This window comes from Struthio camelus, chromosome 13 (assembly GCF_040807025.1).
Source record: "Struthio camelus isolate bStrCam1 chromosome 13, bStrCam1.hap1, whole genome shotgun sequence".
NCBI classification, from domain to species: domain Eukaryota; kingdom Metazoa; phylum Chordata; class Aves; order Struthioniformes; family Struthionidae; genus Struthio; species Struthio camelus.
Window position 1 is genome coordinate 8037695 of NC_090954.1, and position 21231 is coordinate 8058925.

Genomic DNA, 21231 nt, shown 5'->3' on the forward strand with positions numbered 1-21231 from the left:
CATTAAGCTGCCGCGTACAGCAGAATGTGTGGGGAGCCCAGCGCTCGGTCTGCTACCAGGTTTTATTTTTTGCACTGTCTGCTTCCATTTTTCAACGTTCAGGCTTGCTGCGAGCTGTTTGGAAGCGCTACAGCGCATCAGCTAGCAACACGAACCATAATTCCCCGAACCCGCTGCGAGATCCGTACGGAGGCAATATAACCCCCTTAGGCATTAAAGACAACAAAAATTAAACACAACTTTTTTTTTTTTTTCCTTCTCTCTCTCTCTCTCTCTCTCTCAAAGGACTGAGTGAGAGGGTGACTGGCCACTGATCTCGCTCGGTTTTTCATTCAACCCGCCCGCCCGCCTCGCAGCCAGGCCCCGCCGACAACTCTGCGCGGGGCTTCGCCCTGCCCCGCTGCGGGCGGCGGCCTCGGGCTGGGCGGCGCCGCCCGCCCCCGCGCAGCGCCCGCGCAGGGCAGCGGGCCGGGGGTGCCCGGGCAGCGGGGTGCGGGCCGGGGCCGGGGCCGGGGCGGGCGGCGGAGGCCGCGCCTGCGGGGCGGTGTTGCAGAGAAGAGGAGGCGGCTCCGGAGCCATCGCGCCTGCCCGGCCGGCGGCGGAGCTCGGCTGCAGGGGGAGGGGGGTGGGGGGGCCGGATCAAGCAGCGGGTCTGCGGGCCGGGCGGGCCCCATGGGCGGGTGTGTGGGCTCCCACCACGACTCCTCGGGCAGCCTCAACGAGAACTCGGACGGCACCGGAGGTGAGCGGCGGGCCGCGCCGCCTGCCCCGGCTCCGCGGGCATCGGGGGGGGGGGCGGGCGCTGCGGGGCCGGGGCCTGCGGCGGGGAGGCGGGGGCCGCCGCCGGGCTCGGGCCGCAACTTTGCCGGGGCGGGGGGCGGCGCGGGCGGGTCGCCTCCGGCCGCAGCCCTCGCTGGGAACTTGCGAGCGTGCGGGCGGCGGCGGAGCCGCATGTGCGCGCCGGGCCGCGCGCAGCTCCCCCCCGTCCCCTCCTCCCCGAACGCGCGCGCGGCCGCAGCCGCGGAGCCTCCGCGGCGCTGGGGAAAGCCCGCGGCGCCGCTCCGCGCCCGGCGGCGGGAGCGGGCTGCGCGGGGCTGCGCGGGCCGCGGCGGGCGGCCTGCCCGCGGCTCTTGAACTTTTATTTCCCGTGGGCTGAGCTCTTCGTGGGGAGCGGGTCTGCGGGCGGCTCGGGTCTTGGCACTGCGGTGGGGTTGGGTGGGTTTTGGTGTCGTCCTCCCCCCTCCCCCCCCCCCCGGAAGATGGATGCTTTCCTCCAGCCTAAATCACCCTCGTTAAATAATCAGTTTCCAGGGACTTAGCTGCTGAAGCCGTGTTTGCTCACCAGCGGGCGAGCACACCCGTGTAAGGAGCGTAGCGTATGTGGAAACGCTGCTGCAGTCTAAGTGGCCCTTACGCTTGTGGTTTTCCCCTGCCTAACAGCCTGAAAAAATAGGGTTTTTTTTTTTCTCAGTCGTCTTAGTTCTGTAGACCCCTGATGCTTTCCAGCAGAGCCATGTGTGTGCAATAGTCGCTTAAAGTAAGCCTGCCAACAGGACGCTTGACTTCTAAGTAGTCCTCACCCCTGCAGCGTCCACACGTTTCAGGTTGAAAACTGCTGACCTAGATCCGCATCCTCCCCTGTGCTTTGGAGTGTTATGTAGTGGCCTGTTCTTGTATCAGGTGACGGGTATTCTCTCCCATCAATTACTTTGCCGTCATTCCATAGTGTTCAAAAGGAGGGAAAAATGCAGCTCTTCACAGTCACGTCTGAAGCAGCCACCTGCTGATTAATAGCAGACACATAGTTCATAGAAACACCATAAAGTCCAGCTGCTAAGAACTGGGTAGGATTTAGTCACATAACAGTCATTAAAAGGAATTTTATAGCTTTATTTAATATGTCTTCCTTATTCTTCCCACCTATTTAAAAAAAAAAAATTGAAGGAGTGAGTTATCTAAAAAAAATGCATCAGCACTAAGCAAACTTCTCAGAAAGAGATAACAGCATCCGCAAGGAAAGGACCAGGGCGTACTAAAAGTAAAAGAAAAAAATTCAGAGCAGGAATCATCACATTGCATACATGCACCTAAGAATTCTGGCCAAAAATAATATTAAAATCTCTGTTGACAGTTGCTCAGAGATATGTTTGAGTAGCTAGGTGTTCTGAGGTGAGATCATGGTGAAGAAATAGCCTTGGTTTTTAATTTCCTCACTTTTATCTTGCCTGTGGTGTCTGCTAGATGAGATACAATATCAGCAAAACTCTGATAATTTTTTTTTATAAGAGAGCATAGTGCTATATTATTACTCTCTCAGTAACAGTGCATGAAAGTTGTCTACAGGTTGCTGTCCCGGATAAACGTGAAGCAGGAGCAGTTCTGAATAAATTTAGGTGGTATGACACAGTGCTGCTTTTGGGTACATTAAAACAGCAGCTGGATTTTTCAAGATGTGAAGAGATGCAAAATGCATGTCAGCTGGCTCATGTGGATTCATGCTCTAAGGATAATGTTCCTTAATGTTGTCTCACTGAAGTGATGAAATTTCAGTTGAATTATATGCTTCTGAGGACTGTCTTAAATAAGTGTGGTGTGCAACAGCCTATTTTGTAATGTTAAATATCTGTTCCTGCTTCTCAAAAAAGGGTGTAGGTTAAGCTGAAAGAACTTCAAAATATCTTTTGTAGGTCTAACTCCCAAGATGTCAGAGACCAGCATTTGCTGATTCCTAAACTTACAAATTCTGCAAATGTCCCTATGCTAAATATGAAATCTAACTTGGTCTCTCAAGGGACTTTATGTCTTGAAGCATCAGAAAATGAACTAGCTGAACCATAAATGAACATGATTTTTGAGACTAGTCCTGTGTAGGACCAGGTTGCCTTTTTATTTCCCGTATAAGGCTTTTTTCTTCTAAATCTTGTTTTGTGATCTTGTGCAGTATATGATTATCTTGTCCAATGTACTATTTCAGCTTGCTGTCAATGAGCAGGACAATGAGCTATCGTAAATCCCAATAAAGTGCTTGAGAGCAAAAGCACCTCAGCTTTAACAAGAGCGCTGCCAGTGATGGACTTAGTCTGGGGAAGTTTTGTCTTTTCCCCAGAATGGAAAAGTTTCTTGGAGAACGATGAGTAGTTGTGAGATTGGCTAGACAGAAATAGCAGCGCTTTATGTTGCGTAAAACTGGGGACCACATTTTGAGTCTAATTTATACCAGTCTCAGTCTATTATAACTCTGCGAGGAGTCAGTGAAATCTTGCTAGATTATATCAGTGGAATTGAGATGAGAATTTGTCACACCCCTGTATTCTCCTCGGTGCTTTTGTCAGTGACTAGCAGTTTCGGTTATTTCTCTGCTGCTCAGCAGGGCTGACAATGCCTTGACCGCATGCGGTTCCTTTGTCTTTTACTGGTGGTGTATTTCAAGGTCAGAGAGATGCTTGCGCTTATCCAGAGAGCTGTTTAAAATACTCAGGTGTGTCTGTGTGTGTAAGGATGTGTTAACTGAAAATAGCAGCTATGCTAGGTTGGTACCAGTTTGCTTCTGTTCACATTGGCAGAAGCAGGAGTCTGTTCCTTAACTAGAATTAAACAGATGCTGCTCTGCCCATCCTACTGGAAATGAAACGGTCTCTTCTGATTGATGCCAGCTGTTTTCATTATCACTGCTCTTTTTAGCAAGTTTTCCTTCCAATAAAACGCTGTTACGTCTAGAAAAAAGTTCCTGGCTCAACACTTCACTGCATTATAGTCCAGCAGAGCTGCGTTGCGGTGTGTGGGAGTCCTGGAAGATGAGATGGATTTCTTGGTGACTCTTTAAAGGAGATACAAAGAAGAATAAAAGAGGGTGGTTTGATGGTCTATAGACATATCTATAGACATATCTTCTTCCCACCCCCCCCCATACCTTTAGCTCAGCTGTTATCTATCAGATACTCAAAGCTTTTGGGAGCTGAGCATGAAGTCTCTTCTTGCTGGTCTTGTCTTGTCAAAGGTCACTGGTATTCTGCAGTATTGGCAATAAGACTGGGAGAAAATAGCTATTCTCTAGCTGCGTTATGTTATAGGTTATATGACTTCTTCAGTTATAGTGTGTTCAAAAACATGAGTTTGGAGTTAAATGCTGGAGAACTCTACATTTGTGCCTGTAAGTAAGGTTTAATCGTTTATCACTTAATTTTCAGTTTGGTATACGCATGAGAACTCGCTTTGCCAACTTGCCATTCCCGTATGCAAGTCCTTTTTGAAGGAAGCCTCTTAAATTTCTTTTCTTTTTTTCTGGAGGGGGTGGAGGGGAGAAGTAGGAATGTTGGGAAGAAAAAGGTAAAAATGAACCATTTCATTTGCATCTAGTAAAATGTGTAATAGGGTAAAGCCTATTAGAAGTTGCATGTTACTTTGTCTTACTTTGTCTGTAAAGTTCAGCAAGACAATTATTTGACAATAGTGAAAGACAATAATGAAAGGGAAGGAAATCACTGTCTTGAAGCATGGGCACTACAAGTCATTACAGATTAAGTGTTTTGGCTGTAGCTGTCTGATTGCTGCTGCGCTCTTTTTGACATGAGGTTAGCCTGCCTGCTGGAGTTCTTATCTTCCTTTTTTGTTATAAAATAAGATGGTTCTGTTTGAAATTTGCCTTCTCTACTTCTGCCCCATCACCTGGTAGTGATAGCAGGAACAAGCAGAAATAGGTCTGCACATTAGACTGACATACTAGCATGAAAGATTATTAAAAGTGTAAGTTCTTCCCGCAGTATTTGATAAAGTGCTAGTGCTTCATTAAGTTCTGGAAAGCCAAATGTAGTGCTTGGTCTATGCTTTTGGTCACTTGAGAACAGTTGCTGAAATACTTTCCTTTAGAGTGCTGTGTAATGCTGCATATCACATGTCTATTTTGAAGTTACAATAACGGCTTTCATGGTGCCTCTGTGGAAGACTGACCAAGGGAATTTGCATGTTAAGCAGTCAGATTTGTTGCCACAATTGGGCTAATACAGTAGGCCTGTGCGCAGCTAGCACAGGGCTCTCTAACAAGGGTCTTATGACTGAGCAGTTAATAGCCTTTGGTACGTCCTGCTCATATCAGGACATACCAAGGATCTTCCACTTCCAGAGGCGTTTCACAGCTCTCATTCAACAATTGTAAAAGTGATGCATTTCAGCACATTGCACGTTTCTAGGATTTTATTGTATCTAAAAGAGGCAGTTCTAGATGTCAGGTAGTTCCCGCTGTTCTGTGATGCAAGCCTGAAATAAGATGCGACATACCTTTTTGTAAAAATAATACTAAACTTGGATCTGGTATTAGCTGTTAGGTCTTACCGTGGCTTTTTTATACGGCATTTCATGCAAGAAATAGGGTTTGGGATGGTATAAAAGCTATTTTAAAAAATAGTATAGTAAGAAAAGCTTAGTATGGTGGTTACAACTTGTTCTGGATCTCTCATGATTTTCCACAACAGTGTGTGTGGTTTTTATGAGGGCTTTGTAATAAAAGTAGCCTTTAATGACCTGGGTTCCTGAGGGCTGGACACCTGCAGCCTAGTTGAGATCAGTAGGATCTGCAGATGTTGTGCTGAGAACACCTGATAATTAGGTCCTAAATATTCTTCTACTGGGATTGCGCTTTGATATGACAGTTTCCATTTGTAAACCAGTAGACTTTGTTTTATTTTTCAGGTGATAACAAATAACTCTTAGTAAATGAAATAAGGTGTTATTTCTACTGTTAATAAAGGCTAAATAATGCAGCTGTTCTTCTGTTTCCTTTTGGCATTGTTCCTCTTTGTAATTATTTGTTTGGTTTCTAGATGAAGTGCTTTGTTTTAGTTTCTCTGTTTGGCATTTCAGTGTTGAAAGCAACAAAATCCTCCTTCACTGAGTATTAAATATACTACATTGAACATACTTTGTGCTTTAAAGATTTTGTTTTGATAAATGGCAAAGACTATTAGTAGCCTGTTTGGTTAAACGCTAAAAAGCGCTGATCCACTCTTAACTATGGTTAATAAGATAGATACTATTTTTCACGTGAATGTTGAATAATATAGTTCATGAGTCACAAGTTGCAATATAGTTAAAGTTAGAAGTAAAGATCTGCCTTAGAGTTAAGCCCTGCCAATTCCCGCAAGTGTTCTTGCAGGTGCAAAGAAGGGTCCAGTTGGCTATGGCTAAAATTTTTTTTTGGACCTTAAACCCTATATATTTATTTTGCAAATTGCTTGGGCCTGCTACTGAACTGCAGCTTCCTGTAGGTGTTGCGTGATCCTCCTTCAGTTCTTTCTCGCCAGATTCAAGGTGACTTTTGCAGCCTGCCTGGTGCAACATGACCATTCCCTCCTCTCCAGATGCTGCTGCTGCCTCTGAAGCAGGGCTTTGAAAGAAAGTGGAAAAAGGCCTTGGTTTTCATCCCGGGTGGGATAACCCAGGAGTACTTACTGAGAAGAGGTGCAGCTGGGAACCAAGTAGCAAGACACCTACCACCTAAATGTCAGCTGAAAGGCAGGAGCCACTTATTCACATCCGTCTGTCCTGCCTACCCATGCTTAGGGTGGAGGTTGTGGCAGTTTCTTCTTCCTCTGGTTGGAAGTGCTGTTGATATTTTATTTCTCTTGCAAGAGTCACATGGTGAAACTGAGCCTTTCCAGATTTTGCTAATTCTAGGTTAAAAACTACTCCATTTAGACAGCCAGTGTCATCCAAATCATTGTAAAAATACTCTAGGCAGGCTGGCAAGATAGTCCTCGGTGACGTCTTATCAGTTTTTGGACACTGAATTTTAACACGCCGATGGGTGGCTGACCTTGGGCGGGTGCCAGGGCAGCTGGGAGTTTTATGACTACGTGCGTTGAGCTTTCCGAGTCATCTGTTTACTTTGTTTGCTGAAATAAGGGCTTTATTAGCTGTGGGTGATGATGAGCCTTTGGGGTTTGCGCTGCGACTCTGCAGCCAGAGGTCCAGCGGGGTCGGTGCGTCGTGTAGCAGAGGGACTTGGCAAGAGACGCGGTACTCTGGCACCCACGATCTGGTCGGAAAGGCCGTGAAATGACCCGTTCAGCGGAGCGAGGGGACTACGAGGAAAAGGGTTTTGAAAAAGCTGAAGTCAGTAACCCGGTTTCTGACTGTCGAATGAAATGCTTCAAGCTGTAAATGTCACAGTGAGAGTAATCTGCTGCTATATGTTGTCTGGATGAAATCTAAGGTTTGAAGAAGGCGAAATGTTCCACTGTGGGAAGCAGAAAAAGTGTAGGTTTTATTTTTAAAAAAGAAAAAAAAGAGTTTTTCCCCCTTGCACTGTTACTGTGTTTTCAGTGTGAAAACCGTGGCAGTTAATTCAATATGTTTCATTCCGAGTTCCCAGAAATCAACAGAAGTAGTAATAGTGAAGCATCCAAAAGCAGCTTTAGCGCTCTCGCGTTGCATTGCTTGTACAATCTATGGAAAATGTGTATAGAATAGTATGTAACTTGATATTTTACTGTCTTGGCCTATGCATAGCAAAATATGCAGGACGTCTAACGTGTTTACTTAAGGGTCAGCCGGAACCTGAATTTTACATTTCCTGCCTCCTGCTGACCTTGGGCCTGGTCTCGCAGCTCGGAGTCAGGTAGTGGCTTTCTTTTCCTGGTGCACGTGGGTTAGCTTTATGCAAGCGAGTGATGGCCAAAAGATGCGGCAGTGTGGAGTGCCTAAAGGTTTGGTGTTTTTTTTTTTTTTTTTTTTTTTTTTACTGTTTCCCACCTTTGAGGTAAATTTAAAACTGTGTTCCAAATGCTGAATGGGGCTGGAGTTTCTTAGGCCACCTTAAATACATAAAAATGACCTAGGTAGGCTGACATCCCGAGGCTCCGCGGTAGCGAGGGGCGCAGAGGCACTGCAGGTTCTGAAGGTAATTAAGTGCACAAGCAACTAATACATGTGCTATTAATATATAGTTCTGGATTTGCAGGATCTGTTCTATATCCATTTGACCTCTTAGGGCCTAATGTAAAGCATTTGGAGGCTGGGCTTTGCGAAGTACAAATACTGGTGAAGAGGGGCTCCTTGTGGTGCTTGCAGATTAGATCACTTTTACAGCTCCTTTTCTCAATGTCCCTTTCTCTTCCCTTCTTCTTCCCCCCCCCCCCAGCAAAGATGATTTAAAAGCAAAAATTCAAAGCAGTGCTTGAAAGCCACTTGTGGGAGGATATGGGCACAGCTTTGAAGAAGTGATTCTTCACTTCTGTAGGAGCTCATATGTGATGAAGGATTTGATTTTTTTTTTTTTTTTTTTGTTATAAAAAGGCATCTTTGTGCTGCAGATAAGGTAGAAGGAGGGGGGTTTGAGAGTTTATGCATAATCTATCATATGGTTTTCCCACGTTCTCAAATATGAAAGAAAAGGCGCTTTTGCAAGTGATAGTGAAGAGTACTTCAGTAGTTCTCAATGAGAACAGGTGCTGCCCGGGGGGGAAGATTACAGACTGAAATGTGAATGTGTATAACAGTGCAGTTGATTGCGTGTCATCATTTCACATTTTTAATAATATTTACCTTTATATATGTTCTATCTACTGTTATTGACACTTTTCTGTAAATAAAAAGTTAATAAAACGACAAAATTTATAAAAACTTGTAATAAAATTAATTTATAAAAAAGGCTATAGGTGTAATAACTATAAATAAAACCCTGTCTGTGTTCAGACAACATATTGAACAAGAAGGTGGTTTTTTTACCATTTTTACATTAGAGATTCATGTTCTTTGAGAATATTCTCAGGGACTGAAATTGCATCAGGAGCAGAGTACAATAGTTTAGGATTGGGAGCTTGTTACCTCAGGGGGTTGTGTGGTGGTGGAGTGGTGGTTCTTTTTTTTTTTTAATTTTTTTTTTTTTTAATTCAGTCATGAAACTCAACTTCTGCTCTCATATTGTGAGCAAGGGCACTCCGGATCCACGAGAGGAATCTCTCATGACATTTGCTTTCTCATTTTTCTGCCACGGAACTATCATCTCCTGTGATTTCTTGTCTGTATGGGTGAATACAGTCTTTTTAGAAAAGAATACCTATGAAACAGTGGGGGGTGGGTAGTACCTGAAGCTGGCGAATGCCATTTTCTCCTGCCAGTTTTTATTTGGCAGCGTGCTGCTGTTGGAGCAACTAGACTGCTTTAGAACATTGGCAATTGCAGGATAACGTCTGTCTGGCGAGAAGGTAAATAACTAAAGTAAAAATTGCTAATTCGCACACTTAGTATGTACTGTCTGAAGTATTTCTTGGCAAAGGTATAGCAAAATGCATATATCTTGTACACTGAACTTCTGAATGCCATCATAGTATGCATTTGCTTCATCTCTGATATGGTACAAGTAAAAGCTGTGTACCTCAAAATAATATTGTTAATGCAGCATTCTCAACTCCTGGTTGGGCTCCCCGTCATCTGTAGGAGCTCAGAAGGCTCTGCCACGCGTGCAGGGCTGTGCTGGCACTGGGGAAGGGGCACATTGTTTCTCTGAATGTGTTAGAGACTCTTCTGGTGCATGGCTGTACTGCGGGTAAAAGTCCCTCTTCTACTAATTTCGGTCTTGGGCGGTTCCATGCTCCTTCTCACAAAGATTGAAGTGAGGATGAGAAGCTTTGGGGCCATAAGCAGTATAACATTTTAATAGGAAGCAAAGTTTAGTGTATGAGGAAAACACCTTGGAAATGATTAACGTTATCTGATGGACTAACCATTTCACTGACTCTGGTTGGATATGTTCTTAAGGAGGCTATATTCGGTGGCAGCAGTATGTTAAAATTTTTCAGATGAAGCTTATCACTCCACTCCTTCTTCACACCTCTAACTAGCATCATCCTTCTCTGTTGCAGGATTTGGTCTGGTTGCCTGTTCAGGACGTGATCAGAATGTCCTGCAGGCTGAGGAGGAGTGAATCCCTTCATTTCATATTGTGTATGCCTCACATACATAAAATGCATGTAATGAGCTAACCAGATGAATGAATGATAGAATCACAGGTCCCTGGTGAGTGTTATTGATTTGAGATGAAGAAGGGGAAAGTTGTCAAATATCTATTTAAACTTTAAAAAAAAAAAAGTTTTGGAAATCATTTGTGAATTGCACTTTAATGTCTTGGCTCAGTAAAACACATTCCATATATATATATACACACACATATATTTATATACACACACACATAACATACACATGCACACTTTTTTGTTGCTATGTGCCTACATAAGGATGTTAAAAGCGCAGAGGTTGCTATAAATACAAGGAATTGCTGAATTAAAATATGTTCTTCAAAGTGCTTATCAACATCAGATATTGTTCTAAGATGAGCTTACACACTCATTTGAGATAAATTTTCTTATTCACTCATTTGTATGTTAGTTTTTTCACATCTGTACATCTCCATTCTGTCTTTATCCAAATCTGAAACTAGTTCTGGTGCCAAAACAGCTTGAATTGCAGCAGAAAACCGCATGTGTATTGAAATCACATTGCTTGATGAAAGTCACATGCTTTAAATCAGTCACGTATTGTATAGACTCATGCTGATGGTACTTAATGCAACGTTCCATCACTGTCTTAACACAACTGAAACAAATGCATTTATTGTACATATTCAGGACATCTCAGCTGCTGCATTGATATTGCAGCACAAAAATGGCTCCAGAAATACAGGCTCAATTTTTGGCTTTAACTGAATCCCTGCAGGAGAGGAACAAGGGGGAAATGCAGAATGTTAATCTCTCGGTTGGGAGGAAAAGGAGCAGCATTATTGTCAGAACAAGGGAGAGAGTACGGATACTGCAATTTAGTATTGCAAGGAAACACTGGAACAAGTGTTCTTTAGACATAAATAACCCTCTAGTTCTTAAACTCTATAACTTATGATAGATACTCTAACAGAGCGTTTTTTCTCCCAATATGAGGAAGAAGACAATCCAGTATGCAAAAAAGATTATTTTCCTGCTAGCTCCCCTCTGAAAACAATATGACTGTCTTTGGGATATTTTTTCTTATTTAAATGGCATGAACCCTTAGAAGAACATGCCTTGTATTTGTTATTGCCTAGGCTGTCACCACCTTGAAGTAGTTATTGTGTAAATAATGCCCTGGGTCCAAATACAGTTGTCCAACAGCTTTTTTTTTTTTTTTTTGCTTCTTATGTAAAATAACATTAACAAATGCTCTTTTTAGAGTCCTCCTTGCTGTGAGAAGGATGACTTCAATCGTTTCATGACTTGCTGTGAGCTTGTGGCGGTCTCATGGGTTCTGTCCTACTGATCTTTTTTTAAAACTCCATTTCGTTTGGGGAAACACCCTTATGGGTGGAATCCTGTCATTTATGAGCACAAGTCATAGACTGTGTCCTTGCTGTGGTAGATAATGGATGCTGATTAAAATGAATAAGAGGAACAATACCGGCCCCAAAGAGTTTACAGTCTGATAACTGGCCCTTACAGGGTAGGTGGAAGCAAATTCTGCATTCTCTGAACATCCCTTACCTCTCTTTTGGGTCAGCTCTGCTTGAATGAGGTGATATAAAGTGAATTCTTGACTCCTAATCCTAACATCTTGCTGCCTTTTTTTACTCTATATTTATTTGAGGTAATTAATGTTCCAGGGTTCCCACTTTTTAGGTGGTACTATCTCATTTCTGCATCAGCCAGCTCCGTAGTCCTTCATTTACCAAAAGTCCAGTAAGATGTTCTGGGGGTGAATCTTGAGACTTTTGTGCGCCTTGTCTCCCTAGGATGTTTACACGTGCTTCCTAGTAGAGTGACAGTGGTCTTCTGTGCACCTTGTCCTCCTAAATACCAGTCTTTCTACTAATTAGGTTTAAGTTGAGGAAGGAGGAGGAGAAATCATGACTTGTGATTAAATTACCATTCTAGCTTTTCAGGTAGCTTGAAATGTGAAATACTCCACTGCTTCTGGAGAGTTAGTACCCAGCAGTGGGGAAAACATGGCAACCCCATTTGAAATGAGAGGAAGCTGGGTTCTTTGTTTAATCTTTAACATAGGGGACTTCACTTAGTTTCGCTGGTGGAGATGCCCAGGCATAATTGGTTTAAGTCCTTACTTACCAGGCAGCCTAGGAGTAGAAATTTTGGGGTACGTTAGTTTGCGAACCCAAATGGAACCACCACCCTTGTCCCCACCCGGTTGTTGGGATCTAGCTAATTCACTTCATGTTGGAGCCGTGATTATACATGCAAAAATGGGCAGGCTCTTTAGTTTGGCTCATTTCCAGACTTCATCAGTCCCAGGACAGAGTTGGTCACAAATGGCAGGTGGGGTTTCGCCTTTCAGATGCTTCATCTTCAAGGTCAACTCAAGGAGCAACTTTTTCTCAAGAATTCATAAGCATATTTAAAACAGTGCTCACCACAACTTCCTCAAGATTCTGGATCAGAAAATAGACAAGTGTTTCGTCTGCATTTTGTGTAACTGTTTGCGTATGGAATATCACTCCACTGGCTTTATCATCCCAAAGACGGCAGGTGTTTCGGTGTAATTTAGGAATGCAAGTGCGATTTTTATACTCCAAAAATTGGGGTTTTTGTGATTATATTCAGGGAAGATGGCATGTTGCAGAATTGCTGAAGAAACAGCGTTTGCATTTTATCTTATTGTGGTGAGAACTTACTACCCAGAGTTAATAATTCGCATTAAGGTCCATATTAGTTAGGGAAATGTTATAGAAACTTGGAGGTGGGGGAGGAAGTATTTCTGCTCCTGACCATGTCCTAACTTGTTAACATCTGTTGGCAGACTGAGTACGGAGATAAGCTGAGACAGCTGCTATCTGATAATCAAGCCTGCTAATAAAATAGTTTTTAAAATAGTTAAAAATAGTTTTTAAGTAACAGCATTTCGGCTTAAAACAAGGCTGTGCAGAGTCCAAGTTGACAGTTTTGGCAAAGACATCTGTATTTTCTAGTTCAGTGCTGCATCAAACAGAATATTCCATGTTAGAAATTCTACCAGCTGATCTAATCTTGTCTTAAACCCTTTCCAGGTTTGCCTACTCAAGTATGCTGTCACTATCTGATTCTTCTTCCTGCCAAATTTCCAAGTTGAATTCACCCTCCATTGATAAAGTTGCTTCTGACTGCTCGCTGCAGTCACCCTGCCCTCCTTTACGTTTCTTATTACGTTGCTATAATATGAAGATTTTTTTCCACCTAAGCAAACTTTATTCTCTTGCCGTGGAAGTCACATCTAAGTAACTGCACCGTTTTTTTTTCTTGTTCTTATTTTGAATCTTTGCAATATAATTCACTTTTTTATGTTGAAGGTTAGTAAATGAGGAACCTGGTTTCTTGGGAAACTTTTTTTTTTTTTAACAAGATGTTTCAGTGCAGAGTATTATATGTGAAAGTCAATTTTGATGCTAAATAATGAGCCCATAATGATGGTGTCTTTTCAGCTGGGAGAATTGGGACGAATGCTACGTGAAGCTTTTGTGGTGCGTTTTTCTCATGTTCATCCTCAGCTTTAATAGTTGTCAGTACCTTTGGATTACATAGGTTGTTTTTCTCTATGGCTAATATGACTCTTCTGCTCTTCCTGAGAAAATAAAATTGAGGATTGAGGCTGATGAACTGAATACCAGATACTTTATTGACCAGTCTTTAAACGTTCACAGGACTAGCTTTTCTAAGCAATACCACCACTTAAAACGTACATATTCCAATTGCTGCCTTAGAATGGCAATTTAGGTTGAAAGCTGAGAATACTTTTAATCAACTCCTGCTCTTCCAGTTGTAGGTAGCTTAAATGCCAAGATGTCTTTCTGTTTCATGGTTTTCTTTTTTAGCCTTTGTCTATAGAATTTTCTTTGTTAACCGGAAACATTTATCATAATCCAACAATACTGTCAAATACTACATGGATATAGCTTAGACTTTCAGCTTGAGGAAAAGGGAAGAAGAAGTAGGAAAAATACTGTTGCTAAATATTGCCTTTGCGATTTAATAAATCAAAAACATCTTCCTAAAAATCTGAATTTTTATCAACATTTTAGTTAATGCTTTTGCGGGGGTGGAGGATAGTTTTCTATCTTTCTCTGCTGATATTGAATGCTGAAGATATGCATGTTCCTGTTGGATATGAAGAGATTCTGTCTTCATCCTGAACAGGGGATAGTTTTTTTCCTTTTCAATGGAGGTCTGAAATCCATTTTTCATGGCAGGAGATTGCCCGTGTGACAAAACTTATGCTTTCATCTATACTTTTTTTGATAAGTAGAGGAGATTCTTTGTAGCTGCCCAAGAAGGGGGGGGGGGGAACCATCCCAAAATCCCAACCCCTGCAAGTGCTATTTTGACTTCACGAAGTGTATCGTAGGATAACTCGGGTAGGAACGGACATCAGGAGATCGCTCAGTCCAACCTCTCGCTCAAAGCAGGAGCGGCTGTTGTAGCCTGTGTACGATCACGCTGCTGGCTATCAGCAAAAATAAAACTTGAGGCCTGGTATCGGCGCTAAGAGATGCTTTCGTTCTGAACACTGAATATTTTGTATTGCTTGAAAGGACTATTAGAAGACTTAAAAGGACCTTCCCTTGAAAATGAGATTGTAAATAGTTATCTCCCAGTCAGTTGTGAAAATAACGAGAAAACTTTACCTCTAAAACCACTGAACAGTGTTGGGTTAGAAGAGCAGGGGGAGTGGGGAGTGTGACAGTATCAAGGCATGTCTAATATAGGTGTTAGGAAGTTTATCTCGGCAAATATTTGCTCTCCGAGAGTGGGCATAGAAAAAGACAAATCTCTAGCAAGTATTAATTTCTGCTATTGCCAGGTTCCTACCGAATGAATCAGAAGCCACAAGTTACTACTTTATTTTCCACCCAGTTTGCATTCATCTTGGGCATACACAAGTGAAGGCTACTCTTCCCACGGCAAAAGAATCTCTTGTTTCTTACTGCTTTTCCGATTACTACATTTAATGGTCTCTGTTGCTAGTAGTGCCTGAATGTGGTTAGAATAGGGAGAGTACTGCAGACTGGTCGTCATAGTTTTATGGACCGAGGATACGGTTCAAAAAGTCGGCAGCAGAGAAACTACTGTTGGGAGAAAATCACTGCCCGGGGACTGGCCTGTGATGAACAGAGCTGTATTGATACGTTGCAGTTCCAACTGTATGCTTGCAATTCTTAGTTTTGATACAGGCTTCTAAAAGCAAGAAAACTTAAATACTTTCTCTGTGCATTTATTCTATTCACTGAGGGGTCTGAATGGGCTTCTTTCATGTTTACAGTTTCTGGTTGCTGCTGTGATGTAGTCAGAAATGGAGTCCCAGTGCTGTTGGGTCTGGTACAAAAAGCGGTCCTGGATTTAAGGTGCTCTTGGTGAGCACTTCAGGGGTGTAGTTTGCTCATTGGAGTACCATAATTGGTACAACAAGGTGTACGAATCCCAGTGTACTTGGATCCAGTCATTTTTGTGAATTTGTTTTAATTGGTGTAACCAACAACTAGCATTTTGCTTTTTGCGTTCAGGAGTCCCTTCACCTAAACGAAATAGTTATACCTGTATAATGAATATAATGAATGTATTGAACCCCCCCCCCATCCCCTTGTACCAGGTTATGACATTAGTTTCAAACAGCTGAAATTATAGCCTTTCTTTGCTAATGCTTTCTCACTCATTACCAAAGTTCTGATTCTTAAATTTGCAGATGAACTTGCTTTCCCTTGAAGTAAGGGGGAAAGGGGTGAGGAAGAAGGTCTGTCTAGTCATGTAGGCTTCTGGCTTAACTTGAGAACCCAAAAAGCTTTTCCCGCGGAAACTTAACTCTCAGAAGCAGAATCAGAATGCAGTTATTTTTAGTCTGATATTACAATATTTATGTCTTGAATTATGTGAGAAGTAGGGAGGATGTGTCTGTCTTGAGAAACAATATCACTCGCACTTGGGAGTAGACTGTAACAATGGAGAAATGAGCTCCCCTGAGCCTAATGGCGAGCACCCTTTGATAAAAGGCGAAGGTAGCTGGCGATTAAGGTCTGTTTCAGCTATTACTGCTCACATAATGGCCGAGATCTGTGCCAACATAATCAGTGCACTGCCAATTTCTAGCTTGCTCTGAGTTGCTGAGAATTAAATGCATTTTAAATCAAATTATATTCAGTAGTGATCTCGTCCCTTGAAAGGAAGAGGAGAGTTACTTGAGTGATAAGCTGTTCGATCTGCTGGGAGAGCGATGCTCTTCAGAGAACAAACGTGGCTCAGTCCATTAATGGAGCTAAAGACTCCTGTGCGCGGGGACTTTGGGAGGAGAGCCAATGAATTTGCTAAACGTGGAAAGGCACTGGCTGCTCTAATCTCTTTTAGATCTTTAATTGGAGCTGTTTAAGAAGGTGGTTTCCCTAGCCTGCTCCTAAACACCTCCGTCCTGTGGAGAGGAGGAGGGAGGCTCCTGTAGAAGGAGGTTCCCGCAGAAGCGGACGTATGGGCTCGGGGTCGCTCCGAGAAGCCTGCCTGGTTCTTCTGACTGTAAATGAGGAGATTATTGTCCTAATTTGGGCACATTCAGTGAAATAAGTAAAGTTGGATTGTATCAATAATACTTGACTTTCAGTTATAGTACATTAATTTTTTTGCAGGGTATGTCCAGTGGGTTAAAATGGCCTTGGACAGATGTAGTTTTCAGACAACTTTGTGTGGGTGGTTCCTGCATGTGTGCATAGGTGCAAACACATACACATATATGCACGCATGCATACATATGTATTTATTTATATGGACAGATTGCAACAGAAGGCTTTGGTATGTGTGGGTTATATAGGTATGTATGCCTTTCAGAAGGCAGCCTGGTCTTTTGAAGTTGACTGGGCACTATTAGGAAACAGTACATAAAATATTATAGATACACATTATGCAATTGTTTTTTAAAGAAATGCTGCTTGCAGATAAAAGTTCCAAAAACGTCCCTATATTTTGGAGCATCACCTGTTAAATCATTCTGAAAATGCTGGGAGCGAAAGGCTTTTTAACATCCACCCGGTCCTGCAAGTTATATAAAGTATAAATGTGAAGAATGCTGAGAAGTAATTAAACTTGTAGAATATTCCCAACGTGTTCTTTGCTGCAAAAAAAACCCACAAAAGCTCAAAATCCTTGAACGTAGACTTTATGCTCGCATTATCCTGATGTGCTACTGGTTCTTGTCATCTTGCATTCTCTGCATTTACCACCAAAAGAAAGATTACTCAAAAGTAGTTGTGTTAGTAATGATGCAATTATTATCATTAAACTGTTGTTACTTATTAAATTATGTAGCAAAAAGATACAGAAAGTAAGCCCTTTGATTACAAAAGACTAGTTAGCCAAAAGATTTTTTTTTTGTTTTTTTTCTTCTTGAGTACGATTTGTTTGCCTTCCTTTATAAGTATTGGAAAACAAATGGGAACTGTGTTCAGCCTCTGTGAGCCTTCTGATTCTACAGAACACTCATTCTGTCCCTAAAATCTTTTACAGTGGATACTATAGTTGAAAACAAGTTTTAATCATGAAAACTCAACTCAGGGCATATTTCTACCTTTCGTTCATATATTTATTCCATGTATGTTTAAACGTCCATGGAGACTGGAGATGTGAGAATGGATGCCACCCTTCAGTGTGGAACAACCGTCTAACGAAGGCCTCTGCTATCGTATGGCAGTGAAGGCAAACACGCGGGAAGCCGTCAGGATGGTCCACATGGCTGCACAGGGAAAAGGCCAATTATGTCGCTTTGCTTATACTGAGGAGAAAGTAGTTTTTCTCCTGTTTCCATACTGTCAGGAGCTGCTAATATCATGGATCTTCTCACTTGGAACTGCTCTCCTTGCAGGGTGTGGTGTGTTGGTGGGGTTTCACTCTTTTTTTGTTTCATAATCTCCAATATTCTGAGCCGCAGAATGGGCTGTCTGTGAATTGCTATAATCTGGTCCTTGCTTTTGAGTTTTTCCTTCTCCCCCCCCGCCTTCTTGCAACTGCTTTAAATTTCTCACTTGCTGCAGTCACTTAACTGAAGTCATCCCTAAGCAGACTCTAGTGTCCCCTTTGGTTTCTCTGGCGCTCTTGCATACAATTTTAGTGCAAATTCTTGTCCTTCACATAGCATAAACTAGAATGTATGGCTGTCCCATCTGAGTTTTTGACAGGAGTTAATATTCAAGCAGATCTTTCCAAATTTTATTTTCAAGCATTTGTTACTGTATGTTCTAACCTCGCAGGGGCGAAGGAGTAGGCTTACTTGGTATCACAAGACAACTGCTGATAGCTTCAGAGCGCTCTTGTCGGAGAAGAACGAGTATTATTGCACCTACGATTCTGTTCTGCCTTTACAGTCTGATTACAACACCCATTTACTGAGTTTTCTCCAGTCTTAGATGCCAGTATTTTTTCAGGAATAATGACTGTCCAAAAGAACAGACAGGAATTTAGTTTCAGAATTGCTTATTAAAAACCTAAACCCTGAGGAAGAATGATAAATGAGGGTTTTTCTACTTGTTTTGAGGACTTACTGCTAAATTCAAAGCTGGAGTTTGCCGAGGCTGTGAGCATATGTACTTCCATGAATAAATTTTCAAGCCTATTAACTTGGATCCTGGATCCAGAAAGTGTAGACTGTGGAAGTGAAGTAAATGTATTGGGATTTTTTTATTTGTTTTTGTTTTGTTTCATTTTGTATTTAACCCTGTGTGGCTTTAAGCCACCGTTACGTTAGGGTTTTGTCCTACAGAGGTTCAGTGTGCACGGTCAAATGTATGAAAACTGAAATTGATCTAGCTCTTCTTTTGGTATCTTGCTGCTCGGCAGCGCCTGGAAGCTGAGTGATGTGATCATTGAAGCTTCTGCAGCCATACTAATTTTTTCCTTATTTTTACTGTCATGATGAATTGCTTTTTATTAATAGGGTGCAAGGGACAGCAGGGAAGGAGGATGAATGCTGCTAGCTGGAACGCTGTAGCACACAGATTCCTCATCCCCAAAGAAGGTTTTTTTTTATTGTGCTCAGTGCAGCAGAAGTGTAGAGCTCTCTTTAAACGTGCCTCAGAAACAAAGTGTCACCTTTGCAAGCCCTTGTTTATATCCTCTGGCTTTAAACATGCCAGGAAGGACTAATATTCCTCAAATCCAGGTTTCAAGTTCTAGTGGAGTCCTTAGTGATCTTCTGGTGTCACAGCCTCATTTTATGACCTTAAAACGATAAATATCAACAGGTGGAGGTGCTCAAGGATTTTTCTGCTCCTAAATCACTCTTGTGCTGGCGCTGTGCGTGGCAGGACTTATTTGACAGGTATTAAAGAAGACTTCATCACCTATTGTGAAGAGCTGGATGAGCGATTACTTCGCAGAACGGAGCCTGACACTTGAGTCGCGGGAGAACGCCTTATCCCACGGTCCCGCGTTCGGCGCGCAGCCTTTCCGCGCCTGCGGGTGGTCGGCGCGGCTGTGTGCCCGCGGAGCTGCCCTCTGCATCCTGCAGGGCCAGAAGGGTTGTTCAGAAATTGCCAGGCCATAGTCCTGGGAAAGAGCGGTAGGTCTTAGCTAGAAGGTGAAGCAATTCATCAATTTTTAGACGTTTTTAAGTTGTTTCTTATTTAAGAAGAAATCCTTTGTGTGTGAGTGTGAAACAAGAAGAAGAGTTTATAAAATAGGGCTTAGTAAAGCAGCAAGTAAAATTCTAAGAAATGCAGTTTGATGGAGTCAATCATTAGAAGTTTGCTTGCACATCTCTCACCTGTTCCTTCAACTGAGCAGTTGCCTTTCTGTTTTTTTTCCAAGTGGCACTTGTGCAACATAATACAGCACTATAAAATTAAATCATTAAGATAATGTGTGGTATATTTATCAGGTGAGATTCCTATTTTCAGCTTAGACTAATCTCTTAATTAACTGATGAGCTTAAGTAGCTGAGATACACTAATAGTGCATTTAGTTAAGTGGCTAATGTGACACTTGATTCCTGCCAGTAACTGAGACACTAGAATAAATTCCAGACGTGGAATTAGGTCCTGTAACTTCAGCTAATTTAATCATCGGTCACTGTAAAAACAGTCACCTGCCTGGATACTTTATTTTTCTTTGTTCCTCTCTGGAATTCATGACTTCTCTGCACTGGAAATGTGACCTGACAAGGAATGCAGTGTTCCGGATAGGTATTCGTTAGGAACATTAAATTGGGTATTGGTCTTGTGCATTATGCCTTATACTAGACAGAGACTGTTAAACTTCAAATTTTGGTGGAAAGCTTTAATGCAGCATCTTAATGCAACATAGCTGGATGCAAATCAATACTGCAATGAGAAGGGATCTGAAAGTAGCGCCGCGGTTCTGCAGCTCTTCCTAAGGCATTTTACTTCAGAAGAGCCTGACAGATTTCTAGGATGTCTGTTGTTTTGAAAAGAGTTTACCTAGCTAGGAATGAGCCATAGTGGCAACCTAAAAAGCTTTAAGTTGTTTTTTAAACTAGTTCCCAAGCTACACCGTGCTGCTATAGTTTATTTCTGTAGGGGCACTCAAGTGGGAATCCCCTCAGCGTGAGCGATGGAGCCATTGCAGACATTGGCCCACGCGGGGCACTCAGTGCCGGGATTCTGCTTCCCCTTTCGGCTCTTCCTTTTCTGTCCTTCCTTCTCGCTTGCTGAATGGAAGGGTTAAGAGCTGCAGGACTCTGGGTTTATTCTGTGGTATAACTGAGGTAACTTCCCTGGTGGTGGTTTCTCCCCAAAAGTCTTCAATCTTGCAAAGTCGCCGGGTGCGTGAGTGCACCTGTGCATGCGTGCAGTCCTGCCGGCAAGCCCTTGGTGCCTGCCACCCCTCGCCAGGGTGGCATCAGCTGCAGGGTTTAAAGAGCATCCTCAGCTTCATACTTTTATAATTATAGAAGGATAAAAGGTAATGCTGCCTTTTCCTTTTTTTTTTTCCTTAGATGCAAACTGTGCTAGTGTTTTAAGTACTTGCTGTGTGCTGAAGCACAGACTAGATGTACAGCAGATGTCCTTGTCTGTCACCTTCCGAATGTGGAGAATTGGTGTTGACCTTCTGCCCTCTGTCGGAGGGTACGCAGCAGAGGGTCCCGCTGACCACCAAACTCCTAGGGCTTAGGCCAACTTGAAAGCAAAGCTTCAGTTTAAACCTTAACTAGGCTGAAATTTTACTTCTGTCTTGCTTGAAGCATGCAGCAATTGGCTGGTAGCATGTACGTACAGAAGAAACGCTTCCAGCGCTTTGA

At 42.6% G+C, this 21231-nt stretch overlaps 1 protein-coding gene across 2 annotated transcripts in view; it reads left to right on the forward strand.

The window, feature by feature from the left end:
- The first annotated feature begins 556 nt into the window (after positions 1-556).
- The window catches only part of UBTD2 (ubiquitin domain containing 2), a 59341-nt gene continuing 38666 nt past the window's right edge, over positions 557-21231 (forward strand). The window contains exons 1-2 of one of the 2 annotated variants that reach the window (XM_068959177.1): positions 598-742; positions 9858-10011. In XM_068959177.1, the coding sequence (XP_068815278.1) occupies positions 9990-10011 (22 nt within the window). In that variant the 5' untranslated portion in view covers positions 598-742; positions 9858-9989. Of the gene's footprint in view, positions 743-9857; positions 10012-21231 lie in introns of both variants that reach the window. The other variant, XM_068959176.1, reaches the window with a different exon arrangement.